General features: G+C 39.5%; 1 protein-coding gene and 1 long non-coding RNA gene across 2 annotated transcripts; both read left to right on the top strand.

Moving 5' to 3' along the window:
* The first annotated feature begins 261 nt into the window (after positions 1-261).
* Positions 262-12,232, top strand: LOC309505181. The gene is made up of 3 exons (XR_014208359.1): positions 262-388; positions 517-553; positions 10,908-12,232. It is a non-coding gene; the product is annotated as an uncharacterized lncRNA (long non-coding RNA).
* A 2,255-nt stretch (positions 12,233-14,487) lies between these two features.
* On the top strand, positions 14,488-22,853 carry stc2a (stanniocalcin 2a). The gene is made up of 4 exons (XM_082177953.1): positions 14,488-15,195; positions 17,491-17,633; positions 19,184-19,395; positions 21,042-22,853. The coding sequence occupies exons 1-4, from the start codon at positions 15,057-15,059 to the stop codon at positions 21,397-21,399; spliced, it is 852 nt and encodes a 283-aa protein (XP_082034079.1). The 5' UTR covers positions 14,488-15,056; the 3' UTR covers positions 21,400-22,853.
* Positions 22,854-23,960: the final 1,107 nt, after the last annotated feature.

Here is a 23,960-nt window from a genome sequence, read left to right as displayed (position 1 = left end):
TCATACTGTTCCAAACTTGTATGACTTTCTTTCTTCTTTGGAAGATACAAAAAAAAAGATATGTTGAACAATATTCATATGCCATTTTGGTTGCCATTAATCTTGTATGTACAAAAAACACTCAGATATTTCTTAGCTCTTTTCCCACCATTGACAAGTTTTTCCCGCAATCTATGTTTTCACTGTTATATGGTAGGGGGTGCTGTTACTGAAATAGTTCAGCATCTCCGGATCCAAAAACGAGCGAAGAAGAAGATCTGCATAAACCAGAAGGCGTGAATAGAAGTTGCTTATGCACAAGTAAAGCTAACGTGATCACCAAACATTCAACAGCATGTAAATCAAAACTGTATAATGTTACAGAGAAAAATGTTGAACCCACAAAGAGGTATATGAATGTGCAAGATTTGGCGGTCTTTATGGACTCGATTTACTAAATCTATGTTTTGATCAGCGAAATCTTTGTCAAAAACATTATTTTCTCAGCTTGAAAATATCTTCTTTTGTGTTCCACAGAAGAAAGAAAGTCATACAGATTTGGAACAACATGAGGGTGAGTAAATGATGACAGAATTTTCATTTCTGGGAGAACTATACCTTTAATTTCTCAAAACATTTTATAAAGAGAAAGGACACATTTATCCTTCTATTGTTAACATTTTCCCATCTTAATCTAACAGAAAACTACCTGCTGGTGAGGTACAACTAAGCCATGTTTACTCAAAGTGTGCTATTAGATTGACATAAACCCTCCGAACAGAGATGGCAGATCAATCATTGATGTTTACAGAAGAATTGTGAGCGGGGGAAGGTATGGGTGAGAGCGCTGCTGCTCAACAAAAGGCCTGTAAGCTGATTGAGCCCCCCGTTAAGCCTCCACCCCAAGGATCCAGGCGGGAAGTCAAGTAAAGTGGGTGTCCGCTGCTGCCCTTCCTCTGCCTCAGGCAGGGTCAGAAAACCCCCCTCCTTCAGGCTTCATGCGATCGCATGCTCCCTGTCACATAGGCAATGGCTGCCGATGAGGCATTCATGTGTCTGCTTGCTTACACACACTCAAATGAGCAAATGTATGACCCACACCATTGCCACTAGTCAAGGAAATTGTAGGGTGCAATTATTTCTTCAAACCACTCTGGAATGATCTTTTTATAGCTGTTTTGTGAAACTGCAAATCAATCATAACATCTCTTGAAAATTGTTCTAACATGTTAATATGACAATGTTAATGTATTTGGTTTTGACAGACTAATCTGTTATACACGCTGCTGCAGAGCAATATGGACTTTCTACCACCAACAGACACGCTTCTGTCAGCATTTATGCTGCTGCATGAATAGGCATACATAAATCCCGTAGCTGATCTAGACAGGTGGAGCTGGAGGAGGTGGAGGGTTTCAGACGAACTTTGATAGCGCACTGAACCAGGCTATTTAAATGTTGAGCAAGCAATCTCATTGGCTGTAGGATCTGCAGAGGCCAATCAGCTTGGGCTGTGTAGTAAATGATGTGATGACTGAACTAGATATTTTTATCTTTGTTATCCACCTTATTTTTAACATAAGAGTGAACACAGCCATAACTTGAATGTGCGAGGCTTCCTGTGTCACCTGCTTTTCTGAGAAAAGAATTCAGAATTGTGGCTGTATATCTCACAATTCTGACTTTATTTCTTGCATTTGCGAGTTTCTATCACACAATTCTGACTTTGTAACTCACAATTGCAAGTTTACACCTCGTAATTCTGACTTTACAACTCACAATTGCAAGATATCTCAGAATGAAAGACAGAATTGTGAGTTAAAAAGACTCCTTTATCTTTAAAATGGTTTATTCCATGCCGGAAACAAGCTTCCATAGTTATTCTTCTAGTTCAGTCTTGACAACTCTCGAGATAATTTAAAACATTTTATTAATAAAATTAAATGTGCATTAGTTTGCTCTTGGCAGACTAGATCTGCTTCGCTGCTGCTACAGAGCAAGTATGACTTGCTTCTGCAAAATGACTTGCTTCTTGCTTCTGCTGAAGCAGATCTAGGCAGGTGGTGCTGGGGAGGTGGAGGGATAGAGAACTTGCATTGTGCACAGAGATATAGTGCATTCGTTTGATGCGTGTAGGTGTAGGGACATGATAATAAATACTTGAAATCAGTTGGCTGTGAACATTACGTTTGATAAACCAATCCGAACGTGAATAGAGTTTCATGGCTGAACTATTCGTTTATGTACCTATACATTAAAAAAAATTGGTGTAGAAACAATTTTCACTCAAGCCAAGTCAAGTCAAGTCACCTTTATTTATATAGCGCTTTTTACAATACAGATTGTATCAAAGCAGCTTCACAGTGATAACATGAAAATAATACAACAAAGTTTGTTTTCTAGAAGAACATTGCGTCATCGTCGACCCTAAGTAAGGCAGATCAATAATATTGTTGAATATTAAATTAAATGTCCCCAACTAAGCAAGCCAAAAGCCAAGGCAACAGTGGCAAGGAACAAAAACTCCATCAGGTGACAGAATGGAGAAAAAAAAAACTTGGGAGAAACCAGGATCAGTCGGGGGCCAGTTCTCCTCTGGCCAACAAGCGAACAGTGTATGATTATGATTCAGGCAGCATTACAGGTCAGAAGTCAGATTGAATCAGAACATTCAGAATATTTATCCAGCTCCATCAGGTGGGAAGTCGGAATCATCACGCCGGTATGGTTTGTTGAGTTTGTTGAGGATTAGTGCCGATGGCTGTCGTGTCGATGAGGCCTTCACAAGGCTGATGAGGCTGGCACTTCAGGGATGCGTTGTGGATGGGTCCAGGCGCAGGTCCACCATCTGATCTGGATACGGTGTTATAGGAAGTGTCCCCGGTTCCGGCTGACCTAATCTATGCAGCCTAATAATTTAACAGCCATTTAACTGATTTGAATAATAGAAATGTATAATGTTCCTATATATATGTCAGGTAAATGAGATGCGTTTTTAGTCTTCCCGGACAATGTTAGGAAGACTGTTCCAAAGTTTAGGTGCTAAATAGGAGAAGGATCTACCACCTGCAGTTGATTTTGATATTCTAGGTATTATCAACTGGCCAGAATTTTGAGATTGCAATAGACATGAAGGACTATAATGCGTTAAGAGCTCGCTCAAGTACTGGGGAGCTAAACCATTTAGTGCTTTGTAAGTAGTCAGCAATATTTTAAAATGTATACGATGTTTAATAGGGAGCCAATGCAGGGTTGACAGAACGGGGCTAATGTGGTCATACTTTCTGGTTCTAATGAGAACTCCAGCTGCTGTGTTTTGGAGCAACTGGACTGTAGAACATTGATTATATGTTCTTAGTTATATGAATCGCAATTGTACTTTTGGGTATTCCGTAGTTAGGACGTGGAACACGTACGGTGGTTGTTGGTCTAAAACTACATGTGATTAGTATATTCAGTTCTCCAGTAAAGAATCAACGTTATACTAAACTGAGTTATGTGTCCATCATTCAACATGGTGTCAGAAGATGGTTCGTGGAAAAGAGAACGCCTTTGAAAAAAGTCAAGTTTCATCGAAAAGACTTGATAAAAAAAAGTTTCGCATACCTCGTCAGAAATGGCGGAAGGCTTCCGAAGACCCGAACCTCTAGTGTTTGATGGCAACATTAGTGAGAACTGGCGCGTATTCGAGCAAGAATACGATATATTTATAGCAGCTGCTCACTCAGACAAAGATGCCAAGACACAGGCATTTATTCTCCTTAATTTGGCCGGCTCAGAAGCCATCGAGCGGGAGCGCGCGTTTGTGTATGCACCAGCCGTGTATACGGGAGAAGGAGAGCAACGACGGATGAACGCGGAGGCTGAAACCAGAGAGAACCCGGAATGTATAAAACGGAAATTCCGTGAGTTATGCAACCCACAAACAAATGTAACTATGGAACGCCATAAGTTTAATATGAGAAACCAAAAACCCGGTGAAACCATAGAAGCATACGTGAGTGATTTAAGGAACAAAGCAAAGACGTGCAGATTTGGTGATCTAACAGATGAACTCATAAGAGACAGACTTGTGTGTGGCGTGACCAATGATGGTATGAGAAAAATTCTATTGAGAGACAGTGAGTTAACACTAGCCAAAGCAATAGAATTGTGTCAAATCCACGAACTAACAGATCTGCACACAAATACTCTTGCAGCGCCTAAAAGCAACACTAACGTGGACAGTGTGTACCACAAGACGAAGACTAAAATTACACAAGGATTTAAACAAAGATCCAACTCTGATCGCACAAGCTCTCAGATCATAAATTGTAATAGTTGTGGAGGCAAGCATGAAGCAAAAAAGGAAAAATGCTTAGCTTATGGTCAACAGTGCCACAAATATAAAAAAATGGAATAATTTCAAGAAGTGCTGTAAAACTACACCAAAGCACATGCCGAATAGACGGAGAAGAGCTGTAGACCAGCTCAAACCAAAAGAAACTTCCACAGATAGCGCAGATGAATCTTACTACGTGGATGGAGTGTCACTTGAAAAGGCTGCTGTACGAACTGAGGAAAAGAAAACCCCTCAAAAGACTGAGCTAATTAGCACTGTGTACATCAATGGACATTCAGTTGATTTTAAAGTAGACACAGGAGCCAAATGTAATGTCATTTCTGAGGATTTGTTCATGAAAATAAAAAATGGAGAGGATTTAAGCTCATCGAAGAAGACCAAGCTCATAGCCTATGGAGGTGAGGAGATACCCACAGCAGGCTTTGCTACTTTCATCTGCCACTTATCAGAAAGGGCATATAACCTCTCGTTTTATGTGATAAAAAGAAACGTGCAACCATTGATAGGTCTGCCAGACTGCTTACAAATGAAACTGGTCTCGTTCAACAAAGAAATTCATCATGTGACAGCAGATGAAGTTTCAAGCTTTGCAAGCTTTGTAACATATTCAATGAGACTGAACCCAGCAGTTCACCCAGTTGTAAAACCTGCACGCAAAATCCCAGCAGCCATGCAGGGCAGGGTCGAAGCAGAATTACGAAGAATGGTCAATATGGGTGTTCTTACCCCAGTCTCGGAGCCCACCGAATGGGTATCATCAATGGTGGCAACCCACAAAAAGAATTCAGAGGAGATAAGACTATGCATTGACCCAAAAGACCTTAATAAGGCCCTCCTACGTCCACACCACCCCATGCGTACAGTAGAGGAAGTCGCATCTAAAATGCTGGATTCCTCTGTCTTTTCCGTCTTGGATGCGAAAAGCTCCTTCTGGCAAATTTCTCTTGATGAAAAATCATCAATGTTGACAACGTTCAACTCCCCATTTGGGAGATACCGATTTCTACGCATGCCATTTGGAATTAGCACAGCGAGCGAGGTGTTCCAAAGGACAATGGAACAAATATTCGAATGTTATCCATGTGCTATTATAGTGGACGACATCTTTGTGGGAGGAAAGGATGTGGAAGAACATGACGAAAATCTTTAAAAAGTGCTGGATCGTGCACAAAAGGTCAACCTTAGACTTAACCCTCTCAAATGTAAGTTTCGGCTGTCAGAAGTATGCTATGTAGGACATATATTCACAACTGAAACCAGACCCTTCAAAGATCAAAGCCATCACAGAGATGGAAGTCCCAGAGAATGTCACAGCTCTACAACGCTTCCTAGGGATGGTTAACTATCTTGGAAAATTCATTCCAGGTTTCAGCGACCTCTCAGCACCCTTACGAGAGCTGACTCACAAAGATATGGAATGGTGCTGGCTTAAACAACATCAAGATGCATTCAACAAGCTGAAAGAGGTCATCACAAGCCCACCAACACTGAGATATTACGACGTAAAAAAAACCTGTTACACTGACGTGTGACGCTTCACAATATGGACTTGGCGCGGCATGCCTTCAACAAAATGCTGCCATAGCATATGCTTCACGGACCCTGACACAAACCGAGAGACAATATGCTCAAATTGAGAAAGGGCTTCTTGCAGTGGTGTTTGCATGTGGTAAGTTTCACGACTACATATACGGAAAGAAAATCCACATCGAAACAGACCATCAGCCATTAGTGACGATACTCAACAATCCACTGCACATGGCTCCAGCGCGATTACAACGCATGATGTTAAGGCTTCAGAAGTATGACTTCGTGATAAGCTACAAAAGAGGAAAAGAAATGTTTCTGGCTGACACTCTTTCACGTGCCCCAATGAAAAACACAGAAGTGTTAAGCAGTGAGAAGGCCGACTTTGAAGTAATGTCTGTTGAGCACATCTCGCTATCAAGGCTCATTGAGTTGGAAGAGCACACAGCCACAGATCCAACATTGCAACAGCTTTCCAGGACAATACAACAGGGCTGGCCAGACCGACAGGCAAAACTTTCACTTGAACTCCACCAGTACTACCCATACCGAGATGAGCTGACAACGAAGGATGGGGTTGTGATGAAAGGCCCAAAAGCTGTGATCCCCAAGTCACTGCAGAAAGAATACATCACTATTCTTCATAGAGGGCATCCTGGAGTAGAATCAACAAAACGCAGAGCACGAGGTGTAGTGTTTTGGCCTTCAATGAACAAGGACATTGAGAAGGAGTGTGCTTCATGTTCAGTCTGCAATGGTATGAAACAGCACCAACAAAAGGAACCACTGAAGCTACATGATACTCCAGAACTTCCCTGGTCAATTGTTGCAACTGATCTATTTGAATGGAATGGCCAACATTATCTTGTTCTGGTGGACTCATATTCAAGTTGGTTTGAAATAGATCTTCTTCGCAGTCTTACATCGACCGCTGTGATTACAAAATTAAAGAGACACTTTTCAGTACATGGCTGTCCCCAAAAAGTGATCACAGACAACGGAACACAATTTTCCAGTCAACAATTTAAGAACTTCGCAAGTTCCTGGGATTTCGTTCATGTAACAAGCAGCCTGGAATATCCGCAATCCAATGGATTAGCAGAACGAGCGGTGCGAAGTGCAAAAGAGTTGATGGAAAAATCAAAGCGAGACGGAACAGATGTCTTCCTCGATCTACTCAATTTGAGAAACATACCTCGTGATGGAATTCTCGGATCACCAGCAGAAAGACTTCTGTCAAGACAAACACGGACAACACTCCCAATTGACAGAAAGTTGCTAGTCCCTTCCACCAAAAGCCATGTCATGGTCAGAAATCGACTTGCACACAAGCGTCATCAACAGAAGCGGTATTATGACAAAAGCAGCAAGCCACTCCGTCCTCTTTTCAAAGGTGAAGTAGTCAGGTTACAAACACCTCAAGGGTACAAAAAAGTGGGAATCATCAAAGACATCTGCAAGGAACCAAGATCGTATTTGGTGGAATCAGAGGGGAGGGATTATAGAAGGAATCGTAGACACATCTTACCAGTCCCTGAGACTTTGCCACCACAAAATGATGAATACAACCCAGCAGAACATCCAAAAGTTTGTACACCAGGAAAAGATCAAAGTTTCCTTTCCGATCACCCAAGTGCACAAGTGACTGCTACTGACTCTGAATTAAAATCGGAAGCCATTGTACCTGCCAAAGAATCAGAAAAAAAAACTTTATGTGACTCGCTCAGGCAGAATCTCGAAACCAAATCCACAGTATATCTAGTGACCTACTAAGAGACTGTTAAAGCATTTGGAGTAAAATGTTCTGAGTTTTGTTTGTTCATAAAATGTGACACTTTAAGTGCCAATAGCATATTTGGTTATACATGCTTTGATTTTGAGTTGATGTCGATATTTGTTGTTATAAGCTGATGAGAGATTACTAAAGAAAGGGGATGTAGAACATTGATTATATGTTCTTAGTTATATATGAATCGCAATTGTACTTTTGGGTATTCCGTAGTTAGGACGTGAAACGCGTACGGTGGTTGTTGGTCTAAAACTACATGTGATTAGTATATTCAGTTCTCCAGTAAAGAATCAACGTAATACTAAACTGAGTTATGTGTCCATCATTCAACATGGACTTTGTTTATTAAGCGTGCAGGGAAACCACCCAGTAGAGCATTACAATAATCTAGCCTTGATGTCATGAACGCATGAACTAACTGTTCCGCATTTTTCATTGAAAGCATATGTCGTAATTTAGATATATTTTTAAGATGGAGGAATGTGGTTTTACAGATGCTAGAAACGTGGCTTTCAAATGAACGATTGGTATCAAATAGCACACCCAGGTTCCTAACCGACGACGAAGACTTGACAGAGCAGCCATCAATTGTTAGACAGTATTCTGGGTTAATATGTGCAGAGGTTTTTTGCCCAATAATTAAATTGGGTGGTAATTTAATTATTGGAAGCTATGCATTTCGTTAATTTTGTGAATTGGTGCGTTTCGTTAGCCTGGAAATCCAGACCTAAATCTGAAAGATTAATGGTCTGGCATCGACTAATGAAAATCGCCCAACTCGAGGGGCGGTACCAAGTATGTATTTGAAAATCTCACTGCACACAATTGGATAACACTACGACCAATCACAACAAGCCCCATACGCTTAACTACCAGCGGCGCTAACTGGTAGATTTGATACTTGCCGTATCCGGTCAGCAAAACAGCAAAAACGCCCTCATTGCAAAGGAACGATTCGAGCGCCGTCTTCTGTTCCTCTTTTAGATAAAAAGCCAAGTCTAACTCGTTCATTGTTGCAGCAAAAGCCGTTTCAAACAACTGGTGTTCATCCATAGCCATCTTACAATGTTTACTAATGACTTCGACGTCACAGCGCTGTCGTCATCTGTTTAGCTCGCCTCTGGTCCGCCTATATTAGATAACCCGATGTGATTGGTGCAGCTGATACAAGGGCATATTTAATGAGCATCATTACTCGACGCCAGAGAAAACTCGCTGAGCAAATTCAACTTGTGCTCTCGCGAGAACTCTGGATTTCCAGGGAATATAGAGCTGAGTATCATCAGCATAACAGTGAAAACTAATGCCATGCTTCCTAATGATATCTCCCAAGGGTAGCATGTACAGGGTGAACAGCAACGGTCCTAGTACTGAGCCTTGTGGTACTCCATACTGAACTTTTGATTGATGGTTTGGTCTAAATCCTGACTGGAAATCCTCGCAGATACCATTTCTTTCTAAAAAAGGAACATAGTTGTGAGGATACTCCCTTTTCTATTAATTTTGACAGAAAAGGTAGATTCTAGATCGGCCTGTAATTGACTAATTTCTGTTGCAACAATCAAGTTCTTCTAAGCTATCTGGGATGCTGACGAGATGAAATTGATCAGGAAGATTATTTATAAAGCAATCTTTAGTTAGCCTGGCAAGCCAGACCTACATCAAGATGTTAGGTCTGGCAACTCACCATAGACACGGCTCAATCCAAGGGGCGGGATAAACGGCTGTCTTTCAAATTCACTCTGCACGCAATAGGACAGCGCTTCAACCAACCAGAGCGTTTTCCCAACAGCGGAGCTAACGTTAGTCGATAGATTCAACTTTTGAATCTGGCCGGCAAAACTACGAACACATCTTCCTTTTTTAAGAATGACTTAAGTGCCGTTCTTTGCTCTTTTCTCAAAGAAAAACTTAACTCCAAGTCCTCCAGAGTCGCGGCCAAAGCCGATTCGAAAGACTGTTCGCCAGCAGCCGCCATTCTTTGTTTTCAAGTAGCAGGGAACCGTCGCAACTCTGTCGTCATTATGTTAAGCCCGCCCTGCCTACTCTATACACGATGTGATTGGCCTGACCCAATTTAGGTTTTACAGCTCCGAAAGTCAACGGAGAGTTGCTAGACTACCCTGGCTGCAAAATACATTTTTCTGCCGCTAGGGTGCATCTAGATTTCTAGGCTAATCTTTAGTGGCAGAAGTGATAGTTCTACCATATTTATAAGAGTCGGCTTTACAACCTTGGCTAAATTAAGTATACATGAGATTAAATAATGATCTGAGATGTCATCACTCTGCAGCAGAATTTCAACGGCATCAACATTGATTCCATGTGACAATATTAGATCTAGAATATGAATACGACAATGAGTAGGTCCTGACACTTGTTGTCTAACTCCAATAGAGTTTAGAATGTCTGTAAATGCTAATCACAGCTAAGACACAGTCTCTATGTGTTGATATCTATATCTCATCTCTCACTCAGAAAATGAATGCTTTCTAATCTTAGTAAAGGACACAGAGTGTGTAGTACATTGAATTAAACATGAAATTCTGAAGTAGAATAACTGAAATAGTATTTTTTTGTAAAACGTACTCCAAAGTTGTTTTTATCTACAACTTTGAAAAAAAATCATTGTTTACAGTGTAGCGGTTAATCGGAATCGGAAGTCTCGAGCACTCACAGAAAGTAGCTTACTTTTGTGTCCAAAAATAAGGTGGATAAGAAGGCTGTAGTGATTTGTAAACCATGTTTGGTAGAAAATGAAAAAAAAAAACTTTTAGCATATGTTAACCTGTTAAGTATTCAAACATTCATTCCTATTGGGATTCATATCTGCAGGCAAATGTGAACAAAGCTGGTCTCAAAGACAAAGAGATAGAGTGAGAAACTCTTCAGTCTTACATGCTCTTTCCTGAGCATTGTCAATTATTTCCCCATCCGATGGCTCTACACAGCAGCGAATGTGGGTCATGAGGCATACAATCTTCTCTTGATTGACAACTAGTAAATACAGCATTGAGGAAAGGTTTTAATGATCCTCCGAGATCTCAGACCAACCACAATGTGCTATTCATCTCTAATGAGGAGTAAGTGTGTCACAGTGCGTTGGCTTGTTGTCTTTGGACCTCCACGACGATATATTTAGCATCCTTTAGGGGCAGTGTTGTGGGATCAAATCTACAAAACCCACTGAAATCCAAGTCTTGCCTTACATAACAAAAGCCTTTCCGTAATTCATGACACTGACCCGAATCGCCCCATCTCATTTTCCAGGTTCCCATTGTTTCCGGCCGCATCGTTGTCCCGCCTCCCACACCGAGAGTGTGTCCGTCCTGGAGCGTTCCAAAAGCGGATGACATCAACCCCTCTCCTGATCGACAGTGCAAGCAAGGTAAAGGGTCACATGGCAGCATCACTGAGTCTATTGTGCTTCAGTGGGAATGCCACACGGACTGTAATGAGCTGGAGGGCTTGGCTGTAATCTGCCAACACTGCTGCAATATAAATCACAGCATAAAAAACACTCTATAATAGCACATTGTTCGAGGCCAGTAAAAGCTGGGGTCCAAGGCACTATTTTCACGTTTGGAATGAAAGTGCATTTTTGCCGCATTGTACTGTGCTTGTAAAAATGCTCTTTTCACGAGTCAGGTGAGTTTACGCAGCAGAGTACGCTTTCATGTTGCAAAGACATAGTGAGTCTTTCCAGCATAGTAGGGAGAGCTTTATGACCTGCTGATGCACACATATCTTTTTCTCCACCATCACGGTTCCTGGAAGAAGCCCGGACATTCCTGGTCTCCTTCGCACCGAGCACCCTTCTCTCCTTCCAACTCACCAGGCATCCTGGGCCCTCTCCATTTCACCTGGGATCACTCTGAGCCCCCTGGAATGTGGGATTAATGGCCCTCTACGTTTAAGATATCCGAGATAACACGTTCTCCTATCATTAACACCCAATCATCATGATGTGAGTGGTCAGAAGCACATTAGGAAGTAGATTGTAGAAATCGCTTATTAAAAAAGTCACCACTGAATTAGAAGATGGAGCCTTTCATTTTGTAGATGTAGCACTAGTCCAAAATGATGATGGACTGATGGGATTAGCAAGCTAAGCAAAACAGAAATTGATGCAATTCAATATGATAGCTCACATTTTAACAGACCGTCACTGCCAAGAGGGAATTAATAAGCACTCTTGCTGACAGCCTCATGCAATCTGTGAGCAAGGCTGGCATTTTCCAGCAACACAGTGAGCGAACGCAAGACATAAATTACAGCATGATTAAAGACCCTCCTGAGAGATGTTTATGTATTTTATGCATGGTTATGGTCAGCTTCATCCCCGTTTATGCGGATGTGATTGCCTTTAATTATTGAGAGCCATCTGATAATGCCAGATGACTGCACCTCTTTTAAATTATGATGTAGACGTCACGTTGAAACGGCATTAAAATAAATATAGGTTATCTTTTAGTTTGGTAATAGCACATTTCAGGCTGCCGCGGTGCGCTCTCTCTCTCTATGAGACACGCTTTTCGGCATCTCAAAAGTACAAAATATACGGGTAAACCTTTTCGGCGCTCCAGTCGTCTGTGGTGACACGCGTCATTACGAGGTTGCGGTCTGTGCGCGCGCGCTGATTGGTGGACACCGAGGGTGTGCGCGCATCGTGGGCTGGCTTTCTTACAGTCCCTGAATCCCCGATTCAGTCCATGCTGCGACTGCGAGGTAGGCATAAGCTAAACCCCCGCACCAAACAGGTAAAGCACACCGAGTCTCCCATAAATGCCATACATATAGCGGAGTATGGGCATGTTGTGCAACTCTTGAAGCCACACAATCATTCGCTCTTTCATTTCCTGGAAAGCAAAGCTTAGAGAACTGAAATACCAGATTCTAATTTACAGGCGTTCTGTTGTGAAGAATCTTGCCAACAGTATTTGAAGTGCTTAATAGGCTATAAAAACTTCGACAGTCTAACCATGTTTTATTCTCCTCTCAGCTCGAGAGTATGTTGACCAAATATTTGTCTGCAGCTTCATTGCTGTTCATCTATTTTTCGCCTACGGGTGGCCGCACAAGAAACAGTTTCAATTCTCAGTATGGCAAACCGCTCAAACATTTAATGCTTAAAACTAACGAATATCTTTTTTATGTTATTACTTATTTATTGCATAAATTAATTCCTTTGATATGCTATAGTCACTATAGGGACCTGTAATTATTGTATCTATTTAGAAACTGTGAATTGCACTTGTTGGCCTGAGATCTTTAATCATAATACTTCATTTGAATTGAAATTGGCCTATAAAGTAGGCTATACCCATTCTAACTAGTCATATATGAGAAGTGAAATGCAATTGTAACTTGAGAGAAGAAATAGTAACGTGTGTCTCATAATCATTTGCTGGTTTATTATTGCTTGTATATATATATATATATATATATATATATATATATATATATATATATATATATATATATATAGTATAAATACACTGTAAAAATAAGTTTCTGCCTTAAATTTTTAAGTACAATCAACTTGGATGTTTAAGTCATTTCAACTTAAATTACATTAAACTGACTAAAAAATGTGTTGAATCTTGTGTAACTTGTAAACAAGTTTAAAGTTGCTTAACTTATTTTGATGAGTTATAGCAATGTAAAAACATGTCATAACTTGTTGATCATATAACATAACATTATGAAAAAAAGGAAACCAGCATGACATAAAAAGCATCTTAAATGGTAGGTATCTAATAGTTATAGTGAAATTTAAATAGGATACTATTGGATTAAGTAACTCTAATTAAAACATTATTAGTATTAGTATTACAGTATTAGTAACATAAAATTGCCATATTCACAGTTTCTTAGTAGTCCCACATCTACGAGGATGGTCTGCATCTGATTTGAGACATCATTTGCAATAAATTTGCATGACTTGTAGTGGATCCCATAATATTGCCGTAGTCCATAGTCCAACCATAGTCACTAAAGAGTAAATCAAGATAGATGTGTTCTGTCTAATTCTCAACATTTTATAATGAGAAGAGTAGGTGATTTATTGCTAGCGAAAACATTCATTGCTACATGAACATCATTGCAATCATTATAAAATGAGGCTCAATTACAACTAAGCCTTGATTCAATTGTGTGTCTACATGCTGTATGTTTGTGTCAGAGTCTGATATGCACACATGTCTATATGCCTTTTGTGTTGCTTTGTCTAAGTATGGCAGCTGCCTAGAGGGGGTGGTTTGAATGATGCAATCCCTGCCATCCATTAGCAAATTTGTCCCATTTTGTGCACTGTGTGGAGTTGGCACATTGTGACAGCGGGACTATATAATTAGCTCTGTCGACTGAGTTTTCAAAAACTGCAATGTAAAAAGTCACATTATCATTATGTCCTTTTTTCATGTTCATCTGCTGGGTCACCAATATACCAGCAGTAAGAACAGAATGTGCCATTCCCTGTCAATGCCCCGGGTTTTGGGAATCCTGATATCTTACTCCTTTATACATCTCCTTGATGTATATTAAGATCACTGAGCATTTTCTGCACATTGTCTTATAATGCTTACTTATTCCAAATGTTTGAATTTATTGTAACACACTGTTATGTAAATAGTTTGAAACAGACTTGATTTTAGTTTATTCCATAAATGTGTTCTATTATAATACCTGATACTCTATCCAAATAATTTATAAAGAATCGATCAAAATGATAGTTGCAATCTATTTAATGCTCATATGTAGCATGGAAGTAGCCTCCAAACTCTTAAGCTTAAATATGAAATATGAAATTGCAATCATCTATAGCCAAAGCAATGATAAACACTATTTTTATTTCAGTTATATCATATTTATTTCATGGTAACGAATAGTATTAGTGTGCATAGAAATACCATTTTATATCATGTCCTATCATAGACACGGTATATAGCCTACACTTTATGACTTGATTTGAAATTCATGGATTGTAAATGCAACATTTAATATACATTTTCTTGTCGATAAATTGCAGTATTAATATACCCATAATGATTGTCTGAAGACTCGCATGTTCTTGTCCTTACAACAGTCTAGTCTGATGCCTCATAAGCACTTGTAGAGTAAATACCAACCCACTCTTACACATTTTACAAGCTTGGTTTATGGCAAGTAGAGACAACTTTCGCCAGACACACCCCTAAAACTTGGACGTGGTGGTCTGCGTCTCTGATTGGTCGGGAAGCACGACTGACAACACCTGCTTAACTCCTTCATCCAAATTGGCACCCGGACTCTAGGAAATATATCCAGCATCCATCCCGTTTCCACTCTCACACGCTCTCTCTGTCACCTCGACCAGTATCCACACCAGATCCCAGGCTGGCAGCCTGTCGTTATTTATCGAGAAAATTGAGCGTAGAAATGTTGATCAAATTTACACTAGCCTTGCTTCTTGTCTCCGTCTTGGGGGAAGTGGTAGGAACGGATAATGTTGATGTTCACGAGAGTCACCCCGAGAAACCGGCCAGTCAGAAGGGACGTCTCTCCTTACAAAATACAGGTAAGAGAATGCAAGTGTTGTGAAGCTGTGATCACAGCCCGAAGTGAGTCTTGTGTGTGCGGGCACGTGCGAGCTGCGCGCGGTCAGAGCGCGATTTAAGCGCAAAACCGGCCAGTGCACATCTTATCACGCGCTGCGCTACGTTTTCAGATTACGCAGAAAGACGAGATCTCGTAAATCCGTAGCACACGTAGAGAAATCCAATATCTTCGTAAACTATTAATAGCATGGCACAAGGTATGCTAAGATATTCGGTGACATTACTGTCAGGTTCGCGTGGCGTGTGTATCTTATTTTCGAGCGCAGAGTGGATTAGTGTTTGCTTACGACATCCTCTGCTTGTATTATTATTAAGTGGCGATTCAAAGTGATCTCTATATAGAGCATCAAATAGCCTATAGACGTGCGCAACTTTTGTTGCATTGCGCGGACAAGCAAGTTAAACCTGTAATGTGGATCTGAGTGATGCAATGGCTTTACATGTTGCACTATAGGTGGGTCACACTTAACCTTTCCCACGGCAGCAGGGCGATTCAATCCCATCCATACATGACAGTGAAATAAGGCTGTCAAATCAGGGATCAGAGGTTGACAACTTTCGCTCAGGACTGACTGATTCAGAGTAGCTTCGTGTAATTCCACGCAAGATCCATTTCCATTCCCAACACAAGCAAACACTGCAGACAACAGCTTAATTTACCTGTGCACCTCCATAAAAGCAGATCCATTGCAATACATTATGCAAAAGCAAAGCAGGCAATATTGGATAGTATAAGACTCTCATATACTGTTTTGTCCAACTATACTTTAGGAATACTGAACATGAATCTTTAGGTGAAATAGTTTGTAATACGCTTTAAATTAGAATATTTAGGTATACCGTAAATTATTTATTAGAAATACTATTTCAGTTAGAATATATAAGAATACTCTGTGATTTTGAATCTTTCTCTGAAAATAATGCCCACTCATATGTAACATTAACAAAATAGTAGGCCTATGTTAGTACTCATGAAAATCAGACTATGATGTTTCACTTAATGTGTTTGGCAGTCAAAATAATGTGATGTTAGAGAAAGACAAACAATCAGTTTGTATTTCAATTTTATCATCAAAGTCTCTTTGCACAAAAGCATGAGGGTTGAAGTAGCCATTGTGAGATCCTTAGAAATAACATTTTAAAATAGTGCAATTTGTAATGTAATTGCTGCAGAGCTTTTTTACTTTTCATGAACTGTTTTGCCTTAAGCTTCGGCTTTATACTGACACAATGGGGTTTCAGTTTTACAAGTTAAATTAACTATTTTCCTTGCATTAGAGTAAATGATTTTGTTTCTTATTACAGCACAGTATTTCTTCATTTTAAATTAAAAGTCCTTAAATTGCCAATATACATAATGTTTGTATTTACCCTCTGGTTGCTGTTGTACAACTAAAATGTTTAATGAATATAGTTCATTGCAGGACAAACAGGCAGCCTTTCTCTTACTGCTGTTCTGTAATAGGACACGACTAACAGACACATCTTAAACTATAATTTTATAAAAACTGCTGATCTGATCATAAAGTCATGAAAATACTACTGAATGTCTGTCTTTGTGAGTTGATCTAATGTATCAAATGCATAGCATTCGCACTCTCTAAATCAGCAAGTAAAGTGTTGTGCCTCAGTTTAGCGAAAACACTTTCCTTAATATTAGTACGGTTATTGGTGAATCAGAACTGCCTTTATCAGTTCTGATTAAAAGTCAAAAGACGCTTAATGCTGCACTTTAAATGTGCGTTGCAGATATAAGTGGAATCGGTGAGCGAGTGACTAATTCATTTTCATATTTCCATGTGCTATTTGCTAGTCTCTATTTTGCTAAAACTCAGTAGTCATTTTTAATCTCCACAGCAAGGTAAAAGCAATATCGTCCTGCCCTATATACGGTTAACCTTGCTTTCCCACATCTCAGGCAGTTACTGCAAAATGCCTCCCAGTTTGATGGACTTTAATAGCATACCTTAATTACCACAGCGCTCTCTCTGCTAAATTTGTCCCCTAAATACAGTTCTTCAATTTTCACAGCAGAAACAAAGCCCGAAAATAGGCCTCTGCGTTTATGTGTGTGCATGATGTAAAAGGTTGTCAAGTATATTTCTAAAGCAATTATTATTTGTTATATAAATATAGACCTGTTGTAGAGATTGCTTTGGAATATGATGACCAAAATCGAGCTATAATCTGCATTGCACTTATATAAATTCTGATTTAGCTTTAAATGACGTGCTCTCTCTTTCTAATCTCTACAGCTGAGATCCAGCACTGTCTTGTGAGCGCAGGAGACGTTGGCTGCGGTGTGTTCGAGTGTTTCGAGAACAACTCCTGTGAAATTCGGGGCCTCCAGGAAATCTGCATGACCTTCCTGCACAATGCTGGAAAGTTCGACTCGCAGGTAATGTCCCTCAGGGAGTTCATGTCCCTCAGACTAGAGGTCTTCTCGGGTCCTAAAATCTGTACCCGACACGAATCACTTCTTACCCGAACCCAACGTGCATACATTAATTTGAATATGGCAAACCTCGAGTCCATTGCACGTAGAAGAGTGGATTCAGAGAAAACTTAAAAAAAGTGAGATAATACTATTGTCACAGGCCCTTCTAACACCTGGTATTAAGATGCGTTTTGGCCGATCGGATCACAGTAGACGAGGGAGACACATTCCTGTTTACACCTTTTAACGTTTTAATCTGTCTCTTTTGTCCACTTTTAACCACTTCTGTCCTGATTTCTTCGAGGGTAGTGTCTATGGGCGACGTATGCTGGCAAAGTATGAATCCCGTCTGGCTAGCGCACTTCCCGTAATGTTTACGCATTAGGTCAGTCAAACATTCGACCACATGAGCGTTTACAATACGAAAGCAATCCAATCTAATGTGTTTTCAATTACCTCTGGAAGTGGTTGAAAGTGGACAAGCTCAAAAAGTTTTAGACCCCGTTTACACCTGTGTTTAGCGTCGTCCACTTGTGATCCGATCGACCAAAACGCATCTTAATACCAGGTGTGAACAGGGCCATAGAATTGTTTTAAAGTCCCCCTGTGGTGAAAATCAAGTTTTTATTGTTGTTTATATGTCAATGTGGTGTTTTTAATATGCTTTAAGACAAACCATGTGCAAATTCATAAGTCAACACCATTGTTGAGAATTTTCTCCTTAAAACTGCAGTGATTCAAAGACAGTCTTAAAAACGCGGTTTGAAACGCTGGTGTTTCTGACGTCACAAACTACCTTGTTTCCAATAATGCCAACGTGCCGGCGGGCTTTAGCATATCATTAACAGCGAACTAGCAGGGGAGTCTCGAGAGATGCCAGGTTATCCCGGTATATTTTTGTTGATATGAAAAATCGGGTAGATTTAGCACTATAGCGGGTGTATGATGTATATTACGATGTTATGATGAACTATATGCCTTTCTCCACTGACGTTCTGAGTTGTTCAAAGCCTTTCTGATGATTGTTATTGTAATTATTGACTACAGCGGGACTTTGAATAATACAATTTTGTTAAATGCCCGAGATAGTTTAAAAGAATTCAAGTCTTCTCGGTTCCATTCGGAAAAAGCACATTTATTCTAAATTTACCCGAGACCCGAGGCCACTAATACCAAACCCGACCTATGTCTGAGGCACTCATCGAAGTTTTGGACCCAAAATCGCTCTGGTCTCGGGTCGCACCTCGGGTTTTCGGATCCAAGTGGACCCTTGGTGACCTCTACCTCAGACGCATCCAGACAATGACCCTGCGGCCGGCCCGGCCAGCTGGCACCGCCTTTTAATGTGGCTCGTGTTTCACAAGGTGCAGGTGGATTTGAAGCAGAGGGTTTCAAGCTTGTAATACGGTCTCAAGATGTGTGTCTGTACAGAGACATGCCCTATTAGAACAGAGAAAGAAAGGCTGTTTATGACTGCAGATCTGATAAGACTTTGTCTTAAATGCTCACAGGGCAAGTCCTTCATCAAGGATGCTTTAAGGTGCATGGCTCACGGTTTAAGGCACAAGTTCAGCTGCATCAGCCGAAAATGCCTGGCCATAAAGGAGATGGTCTTCCAGCTTCAACGGGAATGCTACATGAAACACAACCTCTGCTCAGCTGCTAAAGACAATGTCAATGTCATGGTGGAGATGATACATTTCCAAGACCTATTTCCCAAAGGGTAGGTATCACGCTCAGCTTATCAGTTTTCCGTATCTCCCTGCTCTTGTTTGCACATACTATATGCTTTTCTGTTTGTGTGCTTCGGTATTGTTTGAGGTTTTGCGACTCTGTCACGATTAACTATTTTATTCTATTTTGTTCATGTCATTTACAGTGTAATCCTAATGCATTATTTAATAAAAATTTTTTACTTGCAATTATATAGTAAAATTGGCACATATGATTTATTTCTGTAATATAAGATTTTTTTGTTTGTTATATAATACAATAATTCATATATATATATATTTCTCCCTACTACCTAGGAAAAGCAGATGCCATATCACTTTTGATGGTATTTCATTCCAAAACTGTCTGATTTACTTTCTTTTTTGCAACACAAAAAGAAAGGATTTTAAAGAATGTTTTGGTTCACATTGACTTCCATTATATATTTTTTTATCGTATAATTGGTCAAAAATATAATGGAAGTCATTATGAAACTCAATAGCCACTTTCACACAGTAATCCCAGTAAATTACCGTGAAATTACCAGAATGACTTTACCGATAAATACACAAATATGCTGTTCACACAAGCAATGGCGTTGTGGCTTTTTAACAGTAAGATACCATTCACACATCAGCACCAAAACTATCTGTAAATTAAGTAATGGCAGTCACAGGAAATTCTTTAAACGCTGCACCGTTGTCTTCATTCGTCTGCATGAGGAGAAGAGCTTTGTTCAATTACAGCATCCAGAAGGCTGGGTCTCGAGCGTGACACGTTGAGCGAGACGCGGCCCAACGGTCGAAGATGTCCATCTAGCGCATAGTTACATTGAAAAAGTTTGGATAACTTACATAGAAAATAATTACTAAGTAATTGCGTCTTCTCCATTGCGTCTTCTCCATAAGAAATATGATTGGCCCAAAGCAGACTTCTTACGTCAGCGTATTCAGACCTCATATGTGCTCATACCGATAATCTTCATTCTTCATCATATGTGTAATTTACTAGTAATGCTGCAACTTCTCACACTGGTAAATTGCCTGAACCGATTTACCGGTATTTTTGAAAAGGTCCTGTTCACACATGATCTCTTAATGGTAATTTACGGCTAATTTACCAGTAAAGACTGTATGTGTGAAAGTGGCCGAAACCGATTGGTTACCAGCATTCTTCGAAATTTGGATGGAAAAATTTGAGTGTTTATATTGTTACAGTTCATCTTTTTCTCAAGTAATTGTGATTAGATAGAATAACCACGATCAGACAATCAATAATCGCGAGTCAGGGAGCTTGTTTATTAAATAAATGCCGTTTGATGAGATCAAATTCAAGTGTGTTATTTTCGGTTTCCAGGCAATTTATATACTTTTCCATTTAAAAAAGTCGTTTATTTATTCGGCCTGAGGGCCTCGAGGAGCAGCTGTTAAACGTCTTTGAACATTCTCGTGAAAAGTCGGTGTGTCCTCTGAATGGTGACATGACCTGTCATTGCAATGTCTTGCACCTTTTTTCCAGCACTGGCCTATAATGAACACAACAGGACAGCAGGGAACGGCGTAAAAAACCCGAGACCTTTCCGTCAGCTTTTTTTAAAGTAGAGGCTAGTCACTTTTTTTTTTTCCATGACTGACCGCTATCATCCTGCTTTCTTAGGCCGTACGTTGAGCTGGTGAACATCTTGCTCAGCTGTGGAGAGGAGGTGAAGGAGGCCATTACCCGGAGCGTGCGTCTGCAGTGCGAGCAGAACTGGGGCGCTCTGTGCGACAGCCTGAGCTTCTGTTCGTCTATCACCGCCGCTCCAGCGCCGGGAGTCCTTGAGCGACGTCCTGCGGTTTCCTCTCATTCAGAGGGGGAGCACCACAAGGGCGCTCGACAAGGAGACCGGGACAAACCTGGCAAGGTCGGGTTCAGTTCCCACACGAGAAGTCGGAGCCAAGGCCCACGGCGCGCCAGTTTAGATGCCGGCGTTGCCGAGCAGGAAGACTCTAAAATCAGTGACATTCGGAGGTGAAATAGCAGGATCACCTAAATTGACCATGACACCCCAATCCCCAACTTAACAGACTCAGCAGACTTCCTAATTCAACCCATTCACACTCACTTCTCCACAGTCATTCCAGCACTCCCAAACTGTACATTTTGCAAGGGTAAATGTGGTGCAGCTTTTTTGATACTTCAGATTATATTGCAGATTGTTCATTTTGTAGAACTCAGTGCTTTTATTTTAGTTCTAATACAGCATCTCTATTTCGCAAATCGTATCCTCCTTAAGATTCAATCACTTTGATTTATTTATTTCATGCTTTATGCAGTGTTTGAATATAAACCATGTACATATAAATCTATGTATATCTATATTTATATAAACATGTCTAAATATAGCCTCCATATTCAGTAATGATATACTATATGTAATATAGCGCAAAGAATGCTTGCTGTTGTATTAGTTACATTATTGCACCAATTACGCATCTGACTGTAGATATGTAAGATATGTTTGTTTGTTTCAGAAATGTATGTGTAAGTGTTATTTGAGATACTTGATTAAATACGAGCTGTACAGGATTGAAGTCCAGGTCTAGCACATACAACGCTCTGTGCTTTTTAGAAGGAAAAGTCATTTTACAAAAAAAAAAAAGCTTATTGTGCCTTGAGATTATTACCCCAAAATAAACTGTGGAACCCAAGCAGATGCATTACAGTGAAATGCCCTAATGCCCCTTATATAGTTGTATTTAGCATTACATTCAGATTTGTGCTTAGAAAATATAAACATGAGCTGTCTCTAAGAAGCGCCCTGATCCTATCACTTAAGTCTAATATGTGTTCTGCATTTCTAGGCTTTGCCCAAACAGATTAGTTCAACACAGAACAACTTCAGCGTACAGTGTCTCATGGAAAGCAGGCCTGTCTGTGTTCTGGCCAAATCCACAGCCAGCCACTGGTGTTTCCAAGTAAAAAATAGCAATTTTCTCCCAGAGCCACTGAGAAGAGCCAGAAGCTGGAACTGTATTCGGCTGGCCTTAGACCCAGGAACTAGGTTAAGTCTACACAAGAAGCTCAGGGTATTACTGACAATAATATTGAAATGGGTGGATTATTGTTTACTATAGCAGCGAAAGAATTGTTTTGGGCCCTTGCCACGTGATTGGTTAATACAATGTTTGGAGCTGATTGTTGGTTTAAGAATAAGCAAAGGCTTGTATAGAACTGCTATTCATCATGCAGCCTAAAGATTACAATAGTTACTTTGACCAATCATATTTTTAATTCGCTCAGGTATTTCAGTGAACATGAGGGCAAAATGTGATCATCTTTGGGTTTAACCCTGGAAAACATTTTCAAATTGTTATAATGAAAACAATCTATGTACAACAGTAACATGGAATGGTGGATTCCATATCACTACAGATAGCATGTGTTTTAATTGTTTTAGAAAAAATAAATACTAAAGCTCATTTCTTACTCAGATGTGTCCTGGATTATTATTATTTTTCACTTACAGCATTATTTTATTTGTTTCTATAATAAGAGGTCATGAATGGGAAATGCATTTATATTATTTTATATATTAATATAATTTGTAGGCTTTCTATTAGCATTAAATTAGATAATTGTGGCTAATGTTAGTCTACGTTTAAAAGAATAATGTGTCCTATATGAATTATATATATATATATGAAGAGTTCAGATGCAAAAGCCTCTAAATGCCATCTGAAATTTTCTCATAGAATGATCATTTTTATCAAGCTTGTATATTTAAGTTCAGTAATTTCACTTAAATGACAATTAATAGGTAATCTTCATTGCCATTTAAGTGAAATTATTGAATTTAAATATACGAGCTTGATAAAAATGATCATTCTATGAGAAAATTTCAGATGGCATTTAGAGGCTTTTGCATCTGAACTCTTCATATATATATATATATATATATATATATATATATATATATATATATATATACATACATGCATATATACAGTATATGTATATATATAGGTCCACGCTATGTATATAATTTTATATATATATATATATGGATGCATAATAATGTATTAATCCCTTAGCCATGTATATGATTATTGTATATAACATGCATTAATCATACAACTAACATGGATGCATAAATTATTTATGTGTGATTTAAAGACAATTATATTTAATGCCATTACAATATAATTTATATAAAATATTACATTATATATATTAATAATATTTTGTGGTTATTATTAATTCTGCATGTTATATGCATCATGCATGACATACGTATGGATGGATGGATGGACATGTAAGTATTCATTTGACAGCTGTGTTCACCATTCAATTAATTAGGCTATATTTACCATAATGAAATATATAGTTTTATGTATAGATAAATAGTTGTATGCATATTTCAGCTGTAACAAACAAGAAACGGTCAACAAATTGTCTCGTCAAGCACAATCTGTCTCTTGACTTCCACAGTCCACGCAGACATTAATCACAGTAAAACTCAACCGAAACAGCCCTGAGTTTCTAAGAATCTGGTTTCTGTAAGGGGAAAAGGCGCATTGATGTTGGTCAAGCCCA

Source organism: Leuciscus leuciscus, assembly GCF_965113295.1.
Source record: "Leuciscus leuciscus genome assembly, chromosome: 8".
Lineage (NCBI taxonomy): Eukaryota > Metazoa > Chordata > Actinopteri > Cypriniformes > Leuciscidae > Leuciscus > Leuciscus leuciscus.
This window is presented reverse-complemented; position numbering and strand designations above follow the sequence as displayed.